Source organism: Carassius carassius, chromosome 34, assembly GCF_963082965.1.
Source record: "Carassius carassius chromosome 34, fCarCar2.1, whole genome shotgun sequence".
Taxonomy (NCBI): domain Eukaryota; kingdom Metazoa; phylum Chordata; class Actinopteri; order Cypriniformes; family Cyprinidae; genus Carassius; species Carassius carassius.
Window position 1 is genome coordinate 2,944,075 of NC_081788.1, and position 23,082 is coordinate 2,967,156.

At 35.2% G+C, this 23,082-nt stretch overlaps 1 protein-coding gene across 1 annotated transcript in view; it reads right to left on the reverse strand.

Annotated features, from left to right (window-relative positions):
* Window positions 1-7,802: 7,802 nt before the first annotated feature.
* The window catches only part of LOC132115322 (glutamine--tRNA ligase-like), a 28,375-nt gene continuing 13,095 nt past the window's right edge, over window positions 7,803-23,082 (reverse strand). The window contains exons 8-23 of the mRNA XM_059523722.1: window positions 18,334-18,405; window positions 18,099-18,184; window positions 17,217-17,303; window positions 17,030-17,129; window positions 16,662-16,740; window positions 15,306-15,545; window positions 15,132-15,224; window positions 11,715-11,852; window positions 11,536-11,623; window positions 10,397-10,543; window positions 9,666-9,767; window positions 9,469-9,561; window positions 8,687-8,814; window positions 8,525-8,591; window positions 8,169-8,294; window positions 7,803-8,067 (exon numbers count right to left, since the gene is read on the reverse strand). Coding sequence (XP_059379705.1) covers window positions 8,017-8,067; window positions 8,169-8,294; window positions 8,525-8,591; window positions 8,687-8,814; window positions 9,469-9,561; window positions 9,666-9,767; window positions 10,397-10,543; window positions 11,536-11,623; window positions 11,715-11,852; window positions 15,132-15,224; window positions 15,306-15,545; window positions 16,662-16,740; window positions 17,030-17,129; window positions 17,217-17,303; window positions 18,099-18,184; window positions 18,334-18,405 — 1,697 coding nt within the window. The 3' untranslated portion in view covers window positions 7,803-8,016. The remainder of the gene's footprint in view (window positions 8,068-8,168; window positions 8,295-8,524; window positions 8,592-8,686; window positions 8,815-9,468; window positions 9,562-9,665; window positions 9,768-10,396; window positions 10,544-11,535; window positions 11,624-11,714; window positions 11,853-15,131; window positions 15,225-15,305; window positions 15,546-16,661; window positions 16,741-17,029; window positions 17,130-17,216; window positions 17,304-18,098; window positions 18,185-18,333; window positions 18,406-23,082) is intronic.

Consider the following 23,082-nt stretch of genomic DNA (forward strand, 5'->3'; position numbering starts at 1 on the left):
ATGGTAACCACAAATTAACCATGGTTTTGCTAAATTAACCATAGTATAACCATGGTATTTGTAGTAAATCTGTGGTTATACAAATGGTAGTCAACCCGCCAAAAAACCATGGGTTACTACAGTTTTACTATAATAAAACCATGGTTATTTTCGTAAGGGTTGTAAGTACATATCATGGGGAAATGGAGTATACAGTGTAAACAGGTTAATAAATCAAGGTCATTGGTCTTGTTTAGTGCTTTTTGCTTTCATAATATCCCACCTTAAACATAACTTAACGCTTTAACTGACATCACTACTGTACAGTACACCTTAATTTGATAAGGAATAAATCTGTCAAAAGGAGGAGATGAGAGAGCAATCTATCCACAGCTCTACTTCTGGGTCTACTTTTGCCATTGGGGGTGGAGATTTCCAGTTTTCAAGAGACAGCAGCAGTTTACAAACTTCAGTCAGTCACACAAAAGGTGTGTCTTTTTCTACATTTTATGACATTATGTCTTGTAAGGGGCACAATATTGAGGCCCCTTTATCCAGTTTGGATGCATTTCATTCTAATTGGTCAAGGACCCTAATACATTTTATGACTAGTAGCTTGATTCCATTATAATGCTGAAATTCAGACAAGTAATGAGTTTATATATACATTATTATATGAAATCACCTATTACAGTCAGCCATTGAATACTATGGGCCTAAATAAAAGTGTAATTTTCTTTCAGGTATACCTTTTTTTTATTATATAGATGTAATATTTTCTTCATTCTATTTATTTTTATTTTATTTTATTTATTTATTTTTTATGTATTTATTTTACTTATTTTCATTTAACACACTTCTAAGAATTAAAATACATGTACCTGCATGTTTAATAATAAGTAAATAAATAAACAATCATGGGTGTAGCCTACAAATGATACTTATTTAAATAATCATGTACTGTAAAAAATGATATTAGTAATTTCATGAATATCAAGGACTTTTGTCTAGGTTAATCCATTTGACCTAATCAATATGTGCCTATTCATTAAATATATGAGATTTTACATATTTACACCACAAAGTATAGTATGCAAATATGTTTATGTAAATTTATACATCTACTTGTACCTTCACTGCAGTACTCCTTGTAGGCTACTTATACTAAAACTGCTTACATAAGGGAAAGTTTACCCAAAAATAGAAATTGTGTCATCTTCAGGTTGCAAACTTATGAGATTCTTTCTTCTGTTGAACACAAAATAAGATATTTTGCAGAATGTTTGTAACCAAACAGTTAAATGTGTAATTTTCATTCAGGTATACCCTTTTTATTATATAGATGTAATATTTTCTTAATTCTATTAATTTGTATTTATTTATTTTCATTTAGCTTATTGATACACAATACCCTGTTGGGTCAACTTAATGGCTGCACTTTGTTCTGCAATATGTTACACCATTTTAAGACAAATGGATTTGTTGTGTTATCATATTCAAGAGATAATAAGCTAGATTCAGCCTTTTTTTTTGGGTGTGCATCAAATGTTCTATGACTTTTATGCATGATAAATTTGTTTATGAATAAAGATTGATCTGTTGAAAGCAGTTATTTTGAGTTAGATCCCAAATGGTCTCCTCCTATTCAAATTTGACACTGAAGGGGTGAATACAACATATTTGCCCACCAGCAACGTTGCCGCACATTCAAATATGATTTTCGAGAAAAAAAAAATACCTGGGAAAAATAAATGCAAAACATGTTCACATAGGACATATATGATATGGATATGATATGGATATGGATAAAAAAGATATGAACATGACTATATGCATGAAACCATTCAGAAAAATTGGGGCACAAATAGGTTAAGTAAAGATCATGTTTCAGGAAGATATTTTGTAAATTTCCAACCGTAAATATATAAAAACTTCATTTTTATTAGTAATTTGCATTGTAAGACAAGATGTCATATCCTAAGAAACGGAAAATGGAAAGCTTATTTATTCAGCTTTCCGATGATGTATCGAAAAATGCACACTTAAGATCTAGGGTCACAAATATAAAGAAGGGGGCTTACGGGTCCGAATGTTGAATGGGTGAGGTGTCTAAAAAATATGCTATAATAAATATTCTACCTAGAGAGGTTTATTTTAAACTTTTTATTTTATTATTACCCCTATTTATAAAAGAGGATACAAATTCAACCCCAACAACTACCATGGTGTATGTATTTAAACCAATGGTAAACTTTTCTGCAACATCCATTGGCTTCCAACCAAAATATTGCACACCAGACAATTTCTACACAGTACATGAACTAAATGACAAGTAAATTAACCAGAATCTTCTCATGCTTTGTTGATTTAAAAAAAAAGAAAGTTTTGACTCAGTTTGGCAAGGATATTTACGTATTTGATTCAGTGCAGTGTCAGGGGAAAAACATTGAATAATTGAAATCAATAGGCTATCCACAACAACAAATATATATATATATATATATATATATATATATATATATATATATATATATATATATATATATATATATATATATATATATATTTGTTGTTGTGGATAGCCTATAGTTCAATAATAATGAACGTAACTTTATAAAACTGAACGTAACTTTTTCAGAAACTATCAAACATATGCCATTACAAAAGCAGAAAAACACAATGAAAATGAAAAAAATTAACACAGTTGCACAAATGTAACATGCTTCATTTTTGTTAATGTTTTTCAAAGATTCGTTTTCGCTGATCGTGGATTCTGAATGCATTGCCACAGATTTCGCTTTTGCTTCGCAGTTTTTCGTTTGGAGTTTTGACACAAACCTCTCGTGGGGGCGGGGTTAACGGTGATCTACTCTGATTGGATAGTGAGCTTTTGATGGACAGGTGCTCTCTGACCGGGAAGTACAGACGTCAAACAGTTCAGCTCTTTAATCCAGTGTAGTGATCTCTAACAGACTGGTAGAGAGTAGCATGCTTCAGAAACAGCACTAAACTCCAGCAAGATAAAGTCCTTTTATGCAAAACCTTTGATCTTTATATACAGATCAAGTATAATAATAGGAACACTGAATCTCAGAGAGAGTTTTATCGTCTTGACTGGTGTAACCAAACGGAATGCAGAGTTTGAATGCTGAATGAATGATGACAGACAGCCACAGCAGAAAGAGTTTAGTAACGACTTAAATATTCACATGTACCTCACATTATAACACGGAACAGTTTCAGACCACTTTGAATATAGTGCACAAAAACTTTATGGTGTTTTATAATGTTTTTATGGGGCTTAACAAACAGAATAGTATACACACAATATCGGGCCTGACAGGAACCCAGAAAAAAATGACAGTATCGGAGTGATACAGGTACTGAATATCGGATCAGCATATCTCTAAAATAAATTTTGTGATGATTGACAAAAATGTAATAATGGTTACATGATAAATAGCAACGGTGTTTTGGAAAAAAGGAAATTCATGTTCAGTAATGACATTTTGAGAGTCTGAGATGCCCGCACAAAACATACATAAATCAGTGGGACTGAGAAAAAAGCTTCACATCAATTATATCTTATGTACATGCGCAATTTGTCACTACTTGAATATTGAATCATATTTTTTTTTTTTATTATATTTCACTACAGATTATACCACAATCTTTTTCAAAAAGCATGTGCTGAACCTGGAAGTGGAGTGTGTGTGTGTATATACAGTATACAGTCTAACAACAAATGTTTTAGCATGATGTATATAATTGCAATATTTGGGTTTCTTTTCAGGGAAGGATCTTTCAGACGAGCTTTTTAAACCCTTAGAACTGGAACAATCATGGGAGACAACGTCAGTGACAGGTGAATAGGAAAATTTTTTATCCACCTGCTGAAATAAAACAATACTAAATAAATAATAGTTGTCTATGAAGAGATATCATAGAAAAGATGTCACAACATTGTTCTTTAAAACAAGCAGGACACACTGCATTCACTGAAGATGGAATGTGTGTTGATGCTGTACCAGTCATCACCACAGGTGAAGCAACTTTGGTCTCTTTGTGAGACGCAGTTCACATACAGTATGTAGATATGAAACAGACCAGTCAAAATATGCTTATTGTGGACTTGTGTCTATTTAATGTCAGCTGTGTCACAGTATTTTCTGAGATACAGATTTAAAATGGAAGCAGACATTTTGTTATGGGATTATTTCATGGGCTATTACAGTGTATGTACACAAACAGTCATTCCATTCATAAGCAGAGCATTTCACAGAAAACAACGAGGCTGGCCCAAGTACGTTTTTTTAAGCATCTTACATTGATAATCTAACATTAATCAGACTAAAACTGGTAACAGTCAACACAGTCATTAGCATTGGATCCATCTATCTGTCTAGGTGCAGCTGAAGAGGTTGTTGGGTGTTTGGATGGGCAGCTTGAGGAGATTTTTGGGATGCTGAAAAAGAAGCTGAATGAGTATGCAAATTTTACACCACCTATAAGAGCTGTTGTGTCGTTTATTTCAAATAAAGACTGAAAGTGCTCTTCTGCTCTGTGTGTGTGTGTAAGCCTTGAGAAGCTTGGCATCAACATCATGAAACCTGAACATTACAAGAAATCAGTGTTTATGCCATTTATTTTATATTTCTGGTAATGATGTGCCCAATTCAACAATGCTTATTATTCTAAAAGAAAAGATTTTATGGCTGTAATTTTGATAAAAAAATGTAGTAACTGGCTCCATTCAGATATGAAACACCCATATCAGATGACTGTGAATAAAAATCAAGTTCCACCCTACATTTTTTTACCCTTCATTGAATGTTCTTTCGGTTTGCATTAGGATAGTCAAGTCAAGTCACCTTTATTTATATAGCGCTTTGTTTTCCTAATGAATGTTGTTCAGTTACTTTGACACAATGTATTTTGTTTAGTGTCAATAATGCAAAATGACAGTTAAAGGCAGTTCATCATTGAATTCAGTGATGTCATCTCTGTTCAGTTTAAATAGTGTCTGTGCATTTATTTGCAATCAAGTCAACGATATCGCTGTAGATGAAGTGTCCCCAACTAAGCAAGCCAGAGGTGACAGCGGCAAGGAACCAAAACTCCATTGGTGACAGAATGGAGAAAAAACCTTAGGAGAAACCAGGCTCAGTTGGGGGGCCAGTTCTCCTCTGACCAGACGAAACCAGTAGTTCAATTCCCGGCAGCAGCAAAGTCAGATTTTGCAGAAGAATAATCTGTTTCCTGTGGTCTTGTCCCAGTGGTCGTCTGAGACAAGGTCTTTACAGGGGATCTGCATCTGGGGCTCTAGTTGTCCTGGTCTCTGCTGTCTTTCAGGGCTGTAGAGGTCCATTCTAGGTGCCGATCTACCATCTGGTCTGGATACGAGTTTTGAGAACGCAGTGGACGTGGAGGATTCTAATGTAACAGGAGCTCATTCATATACTGAGGTGCTAAACCATTCAGGGCTTTATAAGTAATAAGCAATATTTTAAAATCTATACAATGTTTAATAGAGAGCCAGTGCAGTGTTGACAGGACCGGGCTAATAGGGTCATACTTCCTGGTTCTAGTAAGAACTCTTGCTGCTGCATTTTGGACTAGCTGTAGTTTGTTTACTAAGCGTGCAGAACAACCACCCAATAAAGCATTACAATAATCTAACCTTGAGGTCATAAATGCATTGATTAACATTTCTGCATTTGACATTGAGAGCATAGGCCGTAATTTTGATATATTTTTGAGATGGAAAAATGCAGTTTTACAAATGCTAGAAACGTGGCTTTCTAAGGAAAGATTGCGATCAAATAGCACACCTAGGTTCCTAACTGATGACGAAGAATTGACAGAGCAGCCATCAAGTCTTAGACAGCGTTCTATGTTAATACATGCAGAGTTTTTAGGTCCTATAATTAACACCTCTGTTTTTTCAGAATTTAGCAGTAAGAAATTACTTGTCATCCAGTTTTTTATATCGACTATGCATTCCATTAGTTTTTCAAATTGGTGTGTTTCACCGGCACGCGAAGAAATATAGAGCTGAGTATCATCAGCATAACAGTGAAAGCTAACACCATGTTTCCTGATGATATCTCCCAAGGTTAACATATAAAGCATGAAGAGTAGCGGCCCTAGTACTGAGCCTTGAGGTACTCCATACTGCACTTGTGATCAATATGATACATCTTCATTCACTGCTACGAATTGATGGCGGTCATATAAGTAAGATTTAAACCATGCTCTTCAATGCACTTCCATTAATGCCAACAAAGTGTTGAAGTCTATGCAAAAGAATGTTGTGATCAATAGTGTCAAACGCAGCACTAAGTTCCAATAGAACTAATAGAGAGATACAACCACGATCAGATGATAAGAGCAGGTCATTTGTAACTCTAAGGGAGCAGTCTCAGTACTATGAAACGGTCTAAATCCTGACTGGAAATCCTCACAGATACCATTTTTCTCTAAGAAGGAATATAATTGTGAGGATACTACCTTTTCTAGTATCTTGGACAGAAAAGGGAGATTCGAGATCGGTCTATAATTAACTAGTTCTTTGGGGTCAAGTTGTGTTTTTTTTAGATGAGAGGCTTAATAACAGCCAGTTTGAAGGTTTTGGGGACATATCCTAATCATAATGAGGTATAAATAATAGTCAGAAGAGGATCTATCACTTCTGGAAGCACCTCTTTTAGGAACTTAGATGGTATAGGGTCTAACATACATGTTGTTGGTTTAGATGATTTTACAAGTTTATACAAATCTTCCTCGTCTATAGTAGAGAATGAGTGGAACTGTTCCTCAGGGGGTCTATAGTGCACTGTCTGATGCGATACTGTAGCTGACGGCTGAAAGGTTACAATTTTATCTCTAATAGTATCGATTTTAGAAGTAAAGTAGTTCATAAAGTCATTTGTACTATGCTGTTGGGAAATGTCAACACTTGTTGAGGCTTTATTTTTCGTTAATTTAGGCACTGTATTGAATAAATACCTGGGGTTATGTTTGTTTTCTTTTAAAAGAGAATATCGAGTCATCATGATATCATGACTTTATATAATAACTGCACCTATGCTGGCCACCATACATTTCAAGGTGTCCAGACACCTTTAACTGTTACCTTTTAACAACCCTATACAAAGAGAAAATTTGTGTCTGTTATCTTCATTTGTCCAAACCCATGTAATGTGAATGAGCATTACTGCTTCTCTGCGTATATGTCACCCAAGTTAATTCGTATCCAATACTGCATCAGGGCTCTGTGTGGTAGCCATTTCAATGTGGTTTAAATTTTGGCAAATTGTGACGAGTTATTTTGACAAAATAGCACATGCAAATTCATGGCTTTTCAGTACAATGGCTAAAATGGTTTAAATAAATAGCGTAGTTGTGCTTTGTAAGCAATGTACAAATAGGTTGTGCTATTCTCATTGGAAGACACATTAAAACCTGTTTGATATTTAATAATACTTGCCTTACCTGTAAAATCATTAGTACCTATATAGCTGTGACTAAAATCATGAAGTTCTGATTTCACTTATATTGCACTTCTGTAAATGTAGTTATAACATCAAAAGAATATCTTGAAAATGTACTAAAAGTAGGACACCATCAAGGGAACCTTTAACATTTTATGAATTAGAATGCATTAACCCTAATCTGGTATTCTGTTGAAGGATCGTTACAATTCTCCCATAGAAATGTAAATGGATTTGTTTGTTGTTCACAGGAAAGATGGATTATCCAAGAAAGCCATGCAGGTTTTAATGTGTAAACTCAATTTCACATGTTAGCATCAAGCCATCAAGTCAAAATCTTTAATTAGTTTATTTCATAGATGCCGAACCCCAGCAGACTGAAAAGCTTATACAAAACAGCCCAGCACTTGAACAGTTAAAAAAGGTTTTACACAATATGGATAGAAGACATTAAATTCCCTGGTTTATTTGATTTCATTGAAAGCTGCGTTGTGATGCATAATGGCGGTGCAGCTGAAAGTACAGCTTCTGTCTCGCAGTCCTGTCATATCTTTCCTGGGTCCTCCTTGAGTGTAACGGTTCTGTTGAAAACCAACTGGGGAGAAAAAGGGGACAAAGATTAAGCATTGCTTTCCTCCACTGTATGTTTTGTGTATCTATATAATATATTTTAAATGTGAGTGTTTCTGGAAGTACCTTTTCAGATGTGCTATCAGGGTCAACAGAAAAATAACCCACTCTCTCAAACTGAAACTTATCAAACACTTTGGCCTTGCCCACAGAATGGTCTACTAAGGCACTTTCAATCACTGTTAGGGAATACTAAGAACAAAAAAGGAAAAACAGTAATTAGTGAAACTATCAAATCTTTTAAAAAGTAACAACCAAAAAGAGGAAAGTCTTTATTATTAAATAAAGATTCTGCAGTTGCTTGCTTTAGTTTAATATAGCATAAATGCATTCGTTTGTGGTGGTTAGTTATTCACTACTACCACTGCTCATCTACTTAGGGTAAGAAGTTTTCAGATCTTCAGATAAATCATTTTCCTTACAGGGTTAATGTCACTCAGGAATCCAGCAGGAACTTCAGCTGAGTCCTCTGGGTTTTTATGGAGAAACCTACAGACAGAAAAGAGAGAGAGTGAGGATGGGACACTATGTGACATAAAATATTCAAAGTAATTTCTGGGGTTTCAGTACACAAGGAGACTTACAGTCTTTCATACAGGCGCACTTCACACTGGAGTGGATCGCTCACCCACTGAATGAATGCTTTGGGTTTTTCTACAGAGTCTGAGCTGGCACACGTCACCTCTAGCTCACACACATTACCACAGCCATCCTGAAATAAAGGGGAAGATATTAAATACTGTTATTTATAATGCATTATTCAACATTTAGTTCTGAGTTGATTCTTAAATTTGTCTGAACAAAAAGAGTGCTGAAGTACAATAACTGGGACATTTCACTGTTTGTGTCACTCCACCTGACTGTATTTGTACTCTTCAGTTTGCTTTCAGTCTGTGATTTAGTGGTGGGAATTTTTCAGTGACCCTTTTATCGTAACATCAGGTGGTGTTGACAAGTGAATACATTACAAGTTAGTAACTGAATCATTAACTCACCAGATTTGTTCAAAATCACAGAGTTAATCAGGAATTACACAATTAAATGAGAGATTAATCAAATGTTATAATATATAGATTTGCTAAACTTCACCTTAAAATATAAACTAAATTATGTTTTGAATGGTGCATCAACTTGTGAAATGAAAGGGGAATAACAAATTAAACCAATGTCTATAACATTGACTTGTCTGTTATTTGCCTTCATAAGCACACTCCAAACTCACAATATACTCATTTTGCATTCACATGGTGTAGGATTTCTAGTAATTAATCTTAACTGCTAAATAATTTTATAAAGGCCTGTTAAATGTCTAATCTACTGAAACAAGTAGGTCATGTGAACTATAGGAAAGTGAGTGGTCTTTCACCTTGATGACACGCTGTACAGAGATGACACATCCCGCATGTCTCAAACCTACTGGCTGATCTGGAGTCAGGCGCTTATAGCCCTTCTCCATCACCTACAGCAAATTCACATAAAAAAGCAAAAATAGGGTCAATTCTGCTTATATGGAATGCTAATCCATTTATAAAAAATATATATAAACATCTTAAAGAAAAAAACCTCTCTGAAGTCACTCTTCTCAATAAAGACGGTCTTTGAGAAGGGAACCACATGACTGCCCTTGGCTTCATTGGCTGGGAAGTCTGGGACTTGAACCTCCTTCTGAATAGGGGAAAAACAAAGCAGTGATCCACTGAGGTTATGACAGTATGTTTATGCATCCATCTACATATCCTAAATTATATTTTACTGTGGTCAATAGCAACATATCATTGCTATCCACAGTCTTTGTTTTAAGACACCTAGCAACTACAGTTAATGACCTCAGGAGGTATTATTTTTAATAGTTAGCATAAATTGATAAAAAGCAAGAAAGAGCTGAATGAAGGAAAACCGAAATGCTAATACTTATTTATCTACTTATCTAACTAATTCATAAAAAAAGCAACAAATTATTATATATAAACATGTAACATTGCTGCAGCGTTTGTCTTTTTGCAAAGGAGAATTGTAGATAGACTTTTTTAACATAAGCTTTTAGCTAAACTAGTTAGATTAAGCTCATTCAATTCAATTATGTTTACTCCTTAAACTCATTAAAATATTAGGTATGTGAATATTTAATTTTCACTGGTTTATTTATTTGATAAGTAGTCACTTAAGCAGAATAATGTAACTCCAGTTAGTCATTACAACAAAACTGCAGGTTGCTGAACTGTTGGGATTTATTTTTCAATAATGACTGGCTAGATGTAGTTTATTACATGTAATGAACTTATGCATGTGTTCACCTGTGCTTTGGCTGATAGGTTGGTGATGGTGACTTTGAGAGGCTCAAGTACGGCCATGGCACGAGGAGCGGTGTCGTTAAGCACCTCCCTAACACATGCCTCTAACAGGTGTGGCTCCATGGTGGTCTGGGCAACAGTCACACCCACCTAAAGCAGAACAACAGATGCTGACAAAGGGTTTCTAATAAACAAGTATTTTAATGGCTATTCATTTAATTTTATGGACCTTGCAAACTTTGACAACTCCAGCTAATAGATCATTAGATCATTTCTGTTGTACTGACTAAAGCAGATTTATTAATATATTTTCTTCCATATTTTTTAAACATAAATATATATATGTTTATTTATTTTTGAAGAAATTAAGAAGTATGATGTCAGTTTATTTCCATTTACAACTTATTTCAAATGAGCTAAAGTGATTTTGCTGCCTCTTTGGAAGTGTGCTGAGGCTCCTTAGTGTGTCCTGACCCTCTGATTGAGAACCACTCTATTAGTGAGCACTGTATCAGTCTGCATACAAACATCCTGCACTCATTACAACTTATGAACGTTGTGGATCCAAGCTGTGTGAACGGAAACTGTTCAGAACATTTACGGAGGTCACTGGATGTGCAAGAAAGCAACTTTAAACTTCAGACTTCAAACGGTGGGCAGGCTACTGTTCATTCAATTAATCAACTTAAATGAAAGAGCAATGATGGTAATACTGTATTTATTCATAGGTTTTTAACCATATCTTTGTGGAAAAAGTACTAAAATACGATTGCAAAGCAGATCAAGCAAATCATGGAGAAGCTGCCATCGAATTTATTTTTAATTTATTTTTTTTACTTGTATAGAACTTTTTTAATGAATGATCAAAATAATTTAAAATATGATATCTATAACACGTAATATGTACAATCACTATTTTATATTAAGTGGAAAGTTTTCATTTATCTTACTGATTTTTTAATACTATGAATGATTAATACGTTTTCAGCTGTATTTTACAATTGTGCTTATCTGTATCAGCAAAAAAAAGTACTGGTGGACCAATACTGGAGATCAATGCTCCCATTCAATCTTTCACATATGTTGATTTGTACTACTTATGACATAAAACAATGCTACCCCATTTTTTTTTTTTCTCTCACCCGGGCACAGAAATTGTTAATAGCTTGTGGAGGGAACCCACGTCTCCTGAGAGCTGTGAGGGTAAAAAGTCGTGGATCATCCCAATCTCTGGAAAATACAACACAAGAGACCAACATATTACATACATTTCCAATTCACAATTAAATGGCACACACACAAAAAAAATTGGATGTGTTACCTAACAATTCCTGTTTCCACCAGTCTAATGATCTTTCTCTTGGAAACAACAGTGTAAGTGAGGTTGAGTCGGCCATATTCCCACTGCACTGGGCAGTACACATCCAGAGCATTGCACAACCAAAAATATGATGATCGTCTGAGAGGGAGAGACAAAAACAAGAATGTTGTATATACAGCAATGTTCTATTAGTAAAAGATCCTGCTTATCTTTCATAGAGAAACTTCTGAACATGTTTTCAATACAGTGTTCCAATGTACTAAACTACAAAATATGATAAGTCATATTGTGAAACAGCTCTATTCTACTCTTTATATATCACTGCATAACAGTTTATTTATATGCATATGGTCTGTTGTACCAACAACATATGTCGTGAACTCTCACATATAATTTTATTTTGAGATGTTTATTTTTTTTTGCATTAAATAATAGTTATAACATCATTTTATTAGTATGCTGCACACAATTGTGGAAATGTGAAGTTTATTATTATATATAACTATTTTAACATGAAGTACACATTAGTAGATAAGTTATGTCACCCAACCAATATCTTTTAAAATTTATCCATCAGTGTTAAAGGGGTCCTTTTATGCTCTTTTACAAAGTCTTGATTTTGTTTAGGTTATTCAATTTCAGGTTGCGATTAATTGCTTTCATCACAGCATACAAAATTTATATATATATAAAAAAAAGTCGTCACAATACAGTATAACAGGTTTAATATTTTTTTTCTTATAAAAATAAGTGATCATTTAAATACAATAAAGCAATACAGAAAAATAAAGTGAAAAGTTTAACACAGATTAAAATGTGAACGAACTATAAAGACCAATTGGTATTTCGTGTCTCTCACGTGTTCCCCATGTATTTCTCATGTGTGCTTGTGTACATCAGAGTGCACAAGCTCTTTCAAGCAGCATACAGCGGTGTTGTTCATTTTGACCAGTTGATGGTAAAAGTATTCTTAAAAAGCATTCCAAATTCTGAATAATTTGTAATATATAATAATTCACGGTATTTAGAAGTACCCACAATAACAACATTGTGCATATTCATTACCATGACATATCGCATTGCCGAATACCGGCACAGGTCTACTCGGCACTGGTCGTGAAATGTTATGCCCCTTATCACACAGCCACCTGCTGCCAGCTTCAGTGTAAATATTGCATCAAAATCGAATCAATTTGAGCACGATTTAAACCCGGACGATTATAACCACTCTAAGTTCATCTGCCTTGGGAAAGCTAGCATGTCTCCAACATAGTGATAACACTCGTTGCCTTCTCTAGAGCAGCTCAACCAGGTCTCATCCCATTTGTCAGTAATTTGAATATCACAAATCCCGGAAAATATTTGTCGTAGTCAAAACTATTTGTTTGTTGTTTCTGAAAAGTGATTTCTGTTAAATAAAATATCTCCTTTTGAACTGGACTTTGAGTTTTGTAACTTTGCAGATCTTATGCTCAAACAGCAAGATTAAAGACTAACTAAAGTTGAAAAGGCATAATAGCACCCCTTTAATGTTATTAATGTTTATTCAAAAAAAAAGTTCTGCTAATTTAAAAAACAAACAGAAAACTGATAATTACATTTTATTATAGTTTTCAATAATTTCATTATGTGTGTCTCAGTATTTCATTTTTGATGACTGAACATTACCACATTTTGTCAGTACCGTAATGATTCTGATAATCATTGGTGATCATTTTGATCATTATAAATGTGATATGAAAAGTTCATACCGTTTCATCTCTACACATAAAGCTTACCTCAATAAATCAATTAATGTTCATACACTTTTTAGTAAATTAAAAAAATGTATATATAGAAGAGAATGTTGCTAATTATCCTAAATATACTACATAATCCAGGGGTTAAAGCAAAGCGTGTCTCGTGTTACTAAGAGCAAATATTTTGATTGGCTGATAGTGTTAGTTTGGGTGAGAGAGGAAGCTTTGGTCCTCTCATACCAATGATAGGCAAACTCATGGACTCAGAAGTAATATCAAATCAACAAGATTATTATTATTATTATTATTTTACAAGTAGTTTTTTTTTCCGCATCCAAATGCTGCATGTCGGAAATCCGGCATGGTGCTGGAGAACTTTAAGCCCTAATAATCATTATATTTTACCTTAACCTGTTAGTGAAATTTTATTCAAATGCATGTTTGATTAAATCTTTCACGAAAATAAATTACTATTTTCACTGTAACAACATTTATTTTTCAACAGCAAATCTTTAAACATAAAAACAACCTTATGTGCAATTAAAAATGTTGTATAGAACTCTTTTTAACTGTTGATTATTATATCTAAAAATATATATTAAATGTAACAGTTTGGAATTGATAGTTTTACTAGGGATGTAACGATCAACTGTGAGCCGGTTGATAATCGATTCAAAATGTGATGATTAAAATTGGTTGAGATGCACAAAAAATAAATAAAATAAATCACTATTCAATTAGGGGTAAGAGTTTATATTTATGTATATCTGAGGGGAACTTACTGTCTTTAGAAAAGTTTATTAAGTGCAGAGCTGCTTTTATTACAGCAGAAACCAAGGAAACGCTTTAAGCGCCACCTGCTGGCAGAGAGCGAATCTACATCTCATGCAGTTATTTTTTATGTATAGTTTTACAAAACTGAAGTCAAACCATTCTGTTTTTGCTTCAAATGTTTAGATTAAAAACTGCTCATGTTGCATGTATGCAGCATATTTGTTTGGATCATGATTAAAATGCAGTGGTTGCCTCTAATGTTAAATGCAAAGAGTACACAAAGCCTTATTTTGCTTATATGAAGACATTTATTTTATTTGTGTTATTTATTTGATTTGGAGCTTGTTTAAAATTAGAATTTAGTTTTGTTATTTACATTTAAATTATATTTAAATTTGGTTATTTAGCAGAAGCTTTTATCCAAAGCCACTTACAAATGAGGACTTTAGAAGCAATTAAATCCAACAAAAGATCAATGATATGCAAGTGCTATATTATTATAGCATTACATTTCATTTTCACAAAGAAACGTGCAGCATTTTGTCCAAGAAATAATAAAATTACACATTTAATTTATCATTTGTCTTAAATCTCATTTTGTAAAAAAAACAAGATACAAAAATCGAATTGTGAAATCAAAATCGTGAATAGAATCGAATCGTGAGTTGAGTGAATTGTTACATCCCTACCTTTAAAGTAAACTAATGTGCCAACTGTTCAGTTTCCTTAAGAAAACTGATCTGATATATATCCACATTAATCAGAACTGAATAAAATTGAAGTTGGAATCAAATAGCAATGAGGAACTTGTAAATTGGAATCAAAATGAAATTGGTGTCATTACACACTTGAAACACTGAGATAATACTGGTAAAATAAAATGCATTAAGGTTGAGTGACATACCTGGACTGAAACTCTTTGGTGCACAGTGAGTGTGTGATGTTCTCAATGGAGTCACACAGACAGTGCGTGTAATCATATGTGGGGTATATACACCTGTAAACAGGATATAAGAAAATAACAGCACAACAATAATAAACAAAAACCACACCATGTGAGCAAAATAAGGTTTCTTACCAAGTGTCTCCTGTCCTGTGATGTGGCGTGTATTTGATCCGATATGCCACAGGGTCCATTTTTCCATCTTCCATCACCATCTTCATTCTGAGAGTGACTTCTCCCTCTGCAAACATGCCCTTTCTCATCCTGTCAAACAAAATCAAAGATTCTTCCACGGGTCGCTCTCTCCAGGGGGAGGGAGGGACATTATGACCCTTGAGTTCCTCTCCACGCTGGTGGCACACGTATGCATGACCCCTGACACACAAACAAAAAGGAATTGTTAGTTAATCATATAAACCACATCAATGTAACTGCTCTGGTAATTTCACTGCTCAAAAAAAAAAATTATATATATGTGTTTTTAAGGAACTCAGTATAACACAAAGTCAATTAAACTTCAAGGATATCAATCGGTCCAGTTAGGAAGCATACGTGATTGTGAATCAATAACCATACTCCTAGGGCAGTTTCTGGAGAGCACTGATGCCACTGACTGGCCATCATATTCCCCAGAACTGAATACAACTGAAAAACTCTGCGACATTATATATCAGAGCATCTAAAGCTGCCATGTAGCACCACATTCTGTCTAGGAGCTCATTGATTCCCTAATTTTTGGTGTCATTTTAAATCCAAACCTAAATGGGTCGATCATTTTGGCATCCATTGACCATTGTCATATAATTTTATTTCCAACGAATATCACAATGTTCATAAGTAAAGATTTTCAACTTGAGTATTTCATTATCGAGATTTAAGCATTCCATCATTTTTCTTTTCCAATCTTTGATTGGCACAACAGTTGTTGAATGTAGTTGCAATGCAACCATTACAGACTTAAAAATGAGGACAACAGAAGCAATCAATTGTAGTATTAAAATAACTAAAAACAGTTCCAAAACTAAAAGCTAAAACTTTATAAATACTACCTATACACATTTACAAAAAAAAAAAAAAAAAAGGAATTACATAGAAATGACAAATGCATACAACAAAATTTCAAAACGTAACATTTAAATTAAAAATTAAAATAAAGCAAAAAAAAAAGTAAAAATATTAAAATAACAAAAGGTATAAGAGTATAATGATTCTAACATAAGTCAAACACCAGTAATAATAATATTTTATTTTATTTATACATTTATGACTGAAAATTACTGTAAAATAACAGTGAAAAAATATTGAGGCACACAAGTTACTCAGAGCTCATGAATAGTTGTATTAATACTAATATATATATATATATATATATATATATATATATATATATATATATATATATATATATATATATATATATATATATTTTTTTTTTTTTTTTTTCTATTTCAAAGTCTGGGACATCCTGAGGCATCAGGTTTGTAATCCCACCTGCGAATGAGATCAACAGCAAGATCGTAGAGTAGCTGGAAGTTATCAGAGGCATGTGTGACAGCGTATGGTTTGTAACCTGAGTGAAAGAGAAGAACAAACAAGCAAACATCCATATGTGAAGTTCAGCTTTGAAATGTTATATTTGTCTAATACAAAGCCCTTTCTTTATCTTTTTCCTTTTAAATCTTGTTCTAAAATCTGTTTAAGTGCATAATACATTGGAAGCACACAGTGCCACAAAGAGTAGTATAGCAGGCTTTAAGTGTCTGCTTTTCACGCTTGTGTGAACTACTAATTGAATACCAGCTGTAAACAGCAAACTGGTTTAGACTGGCTGCTCAGACACGTCAGATCTTAATACTCACCAAGCCACTCCACCATTTCTCTGATGGCAGTAAAGTACTTCTCCTCCTCTTTCTCAGGGTTTGTGTCATCATACCGCAGGAAACAGATGCCATTATTGGCCTACAAACAGATACACAAATTCAGAAAGAGATTTCTTGTTAGACATACATTGTTATGTGTTATGTATATATGTGTGTGTGTGTGTACCTTGGCAAAACCAAAATTAAAATTGATTGCTTTGGCATGACCAATATGAAGAATCCCATTGGGCTCAGGGGGAAAGCGGGTGCGGACCTACGAAGAAGTGAGAAAAGCAAGATTCAGATTTAAACAAAATATTTTGTCAATATGAATTAACTCAATTTCTTAATTCGTGTTCGTGGTCTTATTGTGCAATTCATTGACTTTAATTCAAAAGATAAAATAAATAAATAAATAAATAAATGAAAACCTAGTGAACATTTACATTTAGTTATTTAGCAGACGCTTTTATCCAAAGCAACTTACAAATTAGGACAATGGAAGCAATCAAAATCAGCAAAAGAGCAATGATATACAAGTGATATAACAAGTCTCAGTTAGCTAAATGCAGTACACATAGCAAGGGCTTTTAAACAATATAATAAATAAAAATAAAACAGATAGAATAGAAAAAGAATAGAGCAAGCTAGTGTTAGAGGTCTTTTTTTGTTTTTGTTAATTGTATAATAAATGAAAAGAAAACAGAATACAAAAAGATTAGAAAGTTTACAATAGTAGTGAAGCATGAAAACTGAAAATTCAGGAGCAAACATTTAAATTGCACATAACAGTCTACTCTAATTTGGTCTTGAAATAAATATTTATACAGTGACTGTAATAAAAGATTGCTTTCATGACAGATACATTAAATAATGAATACAATAGGCTAAATAAAAATATAATTGCAATTTCTAGTTTTGGACGAAGATTTTCAGGTTGTCGAAATTTCAGCACGTCACTACAAAATAATTATAATAATTAAAAAAAAACTGTTTAGCTTCTTAATCTTGATCCAAATGTAATAACCTCTGCTGCCTCTGATGACACCTAGGCTATGCAGGCTCATACCTGTTCTCCAGTCTCTTCCAAGTGCTTTTTCAGCAAATTCATGGTGTTGGGAGTTATAACATATCCCTCGGTCTTGTAATTCTCCCCTAGGGAGAGAGAACAATAAACCACCACATTATTCACTTTTAGCCAATTACATTATACATAACTGTGCACACTGAGATTCTGTTTCAAAATTTACAGAATCTATGAAGCTGCCAATGATTCCTGGACACAGAGATGTTAATGGTCTCACCTGGCTTATGGAACTTGAGCGCCTCTCCTCTCAGCTGCTCCATCAGTGATTTCCCCTCTGTGGTCGCTTGACCTACAAAGATAAAGAGATACATATATATATACATACATATACACACACACACACATTGAGAGAGAGTGAGAGAGAAAGAGAGAGAGAGAAATTTATGAAGAAAAAGTTTGGGTAATCCGGATACTTTTGAAAATGAATATTTTTCTCTCCATTCTCTCCACACTGAGATGGTGTTTTTACCAGGTGAAAATTGAGCTCATCAAGATGCTCTCTGAAGTGGATACATTTGAAAACACTGTTTTTGCATTGTTTCGACTAAGAAAACTGAGGTATTTGAAAACGATGATGCATGTTTAGAATATGTAGAAATATCTATGTTTATACCATTATGTGCCTGTTACGTGTTGCTAAAGCTATGTTACTTTATTGCTGTATGACATAATCCATGTGCCTGTATGATGGGACCCAGTGTTGTCGTGTATATGGAGAAGAGGAGGGGTCCAAGAACTGATCCCTGAGGAACCCCAGTGACAAGTTGAAGTGCTTTGGATACCTCCCCTCCCTAAGCCACCCTGAAAGACCTATCAGTAAAATAGGATTCAAACCATCGAGGAGGAATCCCAGTGATGCCCAGTAATGAGAGGGCAGACAGAAGGATATGATTATTGACGGTGTCAAAACCAGCAGATAGATCCAGCAGAATAAGAACTGATGATTTGGAATCATTTTTTGCAATCTGCAGTGCTTCCGTGATTGACAATAGTGCAGTCTACCGTTGCTAGATCACTGATACACAGTAATAAAAGATGCATATCAGTCTGTCCCACGGGTACCTTCTGGGCTCTCTGATCAATGCCTGGATCATCTTATACCAACCTACAGGCAAAATCTTAAATCTGCTAAACCTATAGTAAAGCCTGTAAAGTGATGGACCAATGAAATGGAGCGGGCTTTAAAAGCCTGTTTCGCCCTCACTGATTTGAGTGTTTTTGAAGCTCTGGATGTATACAGTTCTTGAATGGTGGGCAGGGGAGCACCAATAATCCTTTTAGCAGTCCGAACCAGTTCTCGGTAGTCTTCTGATGTCTGATTTTGTAGCTGAAAAGTTATTGAAGTGCATGGGACAGACTCGATGACAGCTGAGTAGAACTGCTTTAGCAGCTCCTGTGGCAGGTTAAACTTCCTCAGATGGCGAAATACGTACAACCTTTGTTGGTCCTTTTTAACAATGGAGTCAATGTGATTGTCCCACTTCAGGTCCTGAGAGACGGTGGTTCCCAGGAATCTGAATGACTCCACTGCAGCCACACTGCGGTTTATGATGGTGAGTGGGGGGAGTGCAGGGAGGTTTCTCCCGAAGTCCACCATCATCTCCACTGTTTTGAGCGTGTTCAGCTCCAGGTTGTTTAGACTGCACCAGACAACCAGCTGCTCAACCTCTTGTCTGTAAGCAGACTCGTCACCATCCTGGATGAAACCGATGACTGTAGTGTCATCTGCAAACTTCAGGAGCTTGACTCAGAGATCAGGTGCAGTTGTTGGTGTGCAAGGAGAAGAGCAGAGGGGAGGGAACACATCACTGAGGGGCTCCAGTGTTGGTGGAGCAGCTGTTTGACATGAATTTCCCCAGTCTCACTAGCTGTTGCCTATCTGTCAGAAAGCTGGTGATCCACTGACATATAGAGCTAGGAACAGAGATCTGGTTCAGTTTGGTCTGCAGGGATGTTGTGATGATGGTGTTGAAAGCCAAACTAAAGTCCACAAACAGGATCCTCACATAAGTCCTTGTTTTGTCTAGATGTTGCAAGATGATGTTTAATGCATCATCCATGGACCCGTGTGCTCGGTAAGAAAACTGTGGAGAGTCCAGTAAGGTTCCAGTGACGTCCTTCAGATAAGCCAGAACCAGTCTTTCAAACAACTTCATGATGACAGACGTTAGAGCCACAGGTTATCTTGGGATTCTTTGAAACGGGGATGATGGTGGAGTGTTTGAAGCAGGAAGGGACTTCACACAACTGCAGAGATCTGTTGAAGATCTCTAATAAGATGTGGGCCAGCTGGTCAGCAAAAGTTTTCGGACAAGTCAAGTCAAGTCACCTTTATTTATATAGCGCTTTAAACAAAATACATTGTGTCAAAGCAACTGAACAACATTCATTAGGAAAACAGTGTGTCAATAATGCAAAATGATAGTTAAAGGCAGTTCATCATTGAATTCAGTGATGTCATCTCTGTTCAGTTAAATAGTGTCTGTGCATTTATTTGCAATCAAGTCAACGATATCGCTGTAGATGAAGTGACCCCAACTAAGCAAGCCAGAGGCGACAGTGGCAAGGAACCGAAACTCCATCGGTGACCGAATGGAGAAAAAAACCTTGGGAGAAACCAGGCTCAGTTCGGGGGCCAGTTCTCCTCTGACCAGACGAAACCAGTAGTTCAATTCCAGGCTGCAGCAAAGTCAGATTGTGCAGAAGAATCATCTGTTTCCTGTGGTCTTGTCCTGGTGGTCCTCTGAGACCAGGTCTTTACAGGGGATCTGTATCTGGGGCTCTAGTTGTCCTGGTCTCAGCTGTCTTTCAGGGATGTAGAGGTCCTTTCTAGGTGCTGATCCACCATCTGGTCTGGATACGTACTGGATCCGGGTGACTGCAGTGACCCTCTGATCTGGATACAGACTGGATCTGGTGGCTACGGTGACCTCGGAATAAGAGAGATACAGACAAATATTAGCGTAGATGCCATTCTTCTAATGATGTAGCAAGTACGGGTTCTAAAATCCTTTAACGGATTTTGATATTAAAAGCATATTAGTATGTTATGTGTAAGCCAGGTTAAAGAGATGGGTCTTTAATCTAGATTTCAACTGTAAGAGTGTGTCTGCCTCCCGAACAATGTTAGCTAGGTTATTCCAGAATTTAGGCGCCAAATAGGAAAAGGATCTGCCGCCCGCCGTTGATTTTGATATTCTAGGTACTCAAATTGCCTGAGTTTTGAGAACGTAGCGGACGTAGAGGATTATAATGTAAAAGGAGCTCATTCAAATACTGAGGTGCTAAACCATTCAGGGTTTTATAAGTAATAAGCAATATTTTTAAAATCTATACGATGTTTGATAGGGAGCCAGTGCAGTGTTGACCGAACCGGGCTAATATGGTCATACTTCCTGGTTCTAGTAAGAACTCTTGCTGCTGCATTTTGCATTCCATTAGTCCATTAGAACTGATGGCGGTCATATAAGTACGATTTAAACCATGCTAATGCACTTCCATTAATGCCAACAAAGTGTTCAAGTCTATGCAAAAGAATGTTGTGGTCAATTGTGTCAAACGCAGCACTAAGATCCAATAAAACTAATAGAGAGATACACCCACGATCAGATGATAAGAGCAGATCATTTGTAACTCTAAGGAGAGCAGTCTCAGTACTATGATATGGTCTAAATCCTAACGGGAAATCCTCACATATACCCTTTTTCTCTAAGAAGGAATATAATTGTGAGGATACCACCTTTTCTAGTATCTTGGACAGAAAATGAAGATTCGAGATTGGTCTATAATTAACTAGTTCTTTGGGGTCAAGTTGTGGTTTTTTGATGAGAGGCTTAATAACAGCCAGTTTGAAGGGTTTGGGGACATATCCTAATGACAATGAGGAATTAATAATAGTCAGAAGAGGATCTATCACTTCTGGAAGCACCTCTTTTAGGAGCTTAGATGGTATAGGGTCTAACATGTTGTTGGTTTAGATGATTTAACAAGTTTATACAATTCTTCCTCTCCTATAGTAGAGAATGAGTGAAACTGTTCCTCAGGGGGTCTATAGTGCACTGTCTGATGCGATACTGTAGCTGACGGCTGAATGGTTGCAATTTTATCTCTAATAGTATTGATTTTAGAAGTAAAGTAGTTCATAAAGTCATTACTGCTGTGATGTTGGGAAATGTCAACACTTGTTGAGGCTTTATTTTTCGTTAATTTTGCCACTGTATTGAATAAGTACCTCGGGTTATGTTTGTTTTCTTCTAAAAGAGAAGAAAAGTAATCGGATCTAGCAATTTTTAATGCTTTTCTGTAGGATAGGTTACTTTCCCGCCAAGTGATACGAAATACCTCTAGTTTTGTTTTCCTCCAGCTGCATTTTTCCGGCTGCTCTCTTTAGGGTGAGAGTGTGCTCATTATACCATGGTGTCAAACTGTTTTCCTTAACCTTCCTTAAGTGTAAGGAGCAACTGTATTTAGTGCTAGAAAAGAGAGAGTCCATAGATTCTGTTACATCATCAAGTTGTTTTGAGGTTTTTGATATGCTAAGGAATTTGGATACATCAGGAAGATAACTTAAAAAGTAGTCTTTTGTGGTAGAAGTAATGGTTCTTCCATACTTGTAACAAGAAGTAGAATTTACAATTTAGGCTATATGAAGTTTGCACAAAACTAAATAATGATCTGAGATATCATCACTTGGCTGCATAATTTCAACACTTTCAACATCAATTCCATGTGAAAGTATTAAATCTAGAGTATGATTTCGACAATGAGTAGGTCCTGAAACGTGTTGTCTAACCCCAATAGAGTTCAGAATGTCTATAAATGCTGATCCCAATGCATCTTTTTCATTATCAGCATGGATATTAAAATCACCAACTATTAACCCTTGTGGATTGTTCAAATTCACTACCCTTTCGAGTTGTTCGGGATGAAAACATCCACTCAATCAAACTGCTGTAAAAATGTATCA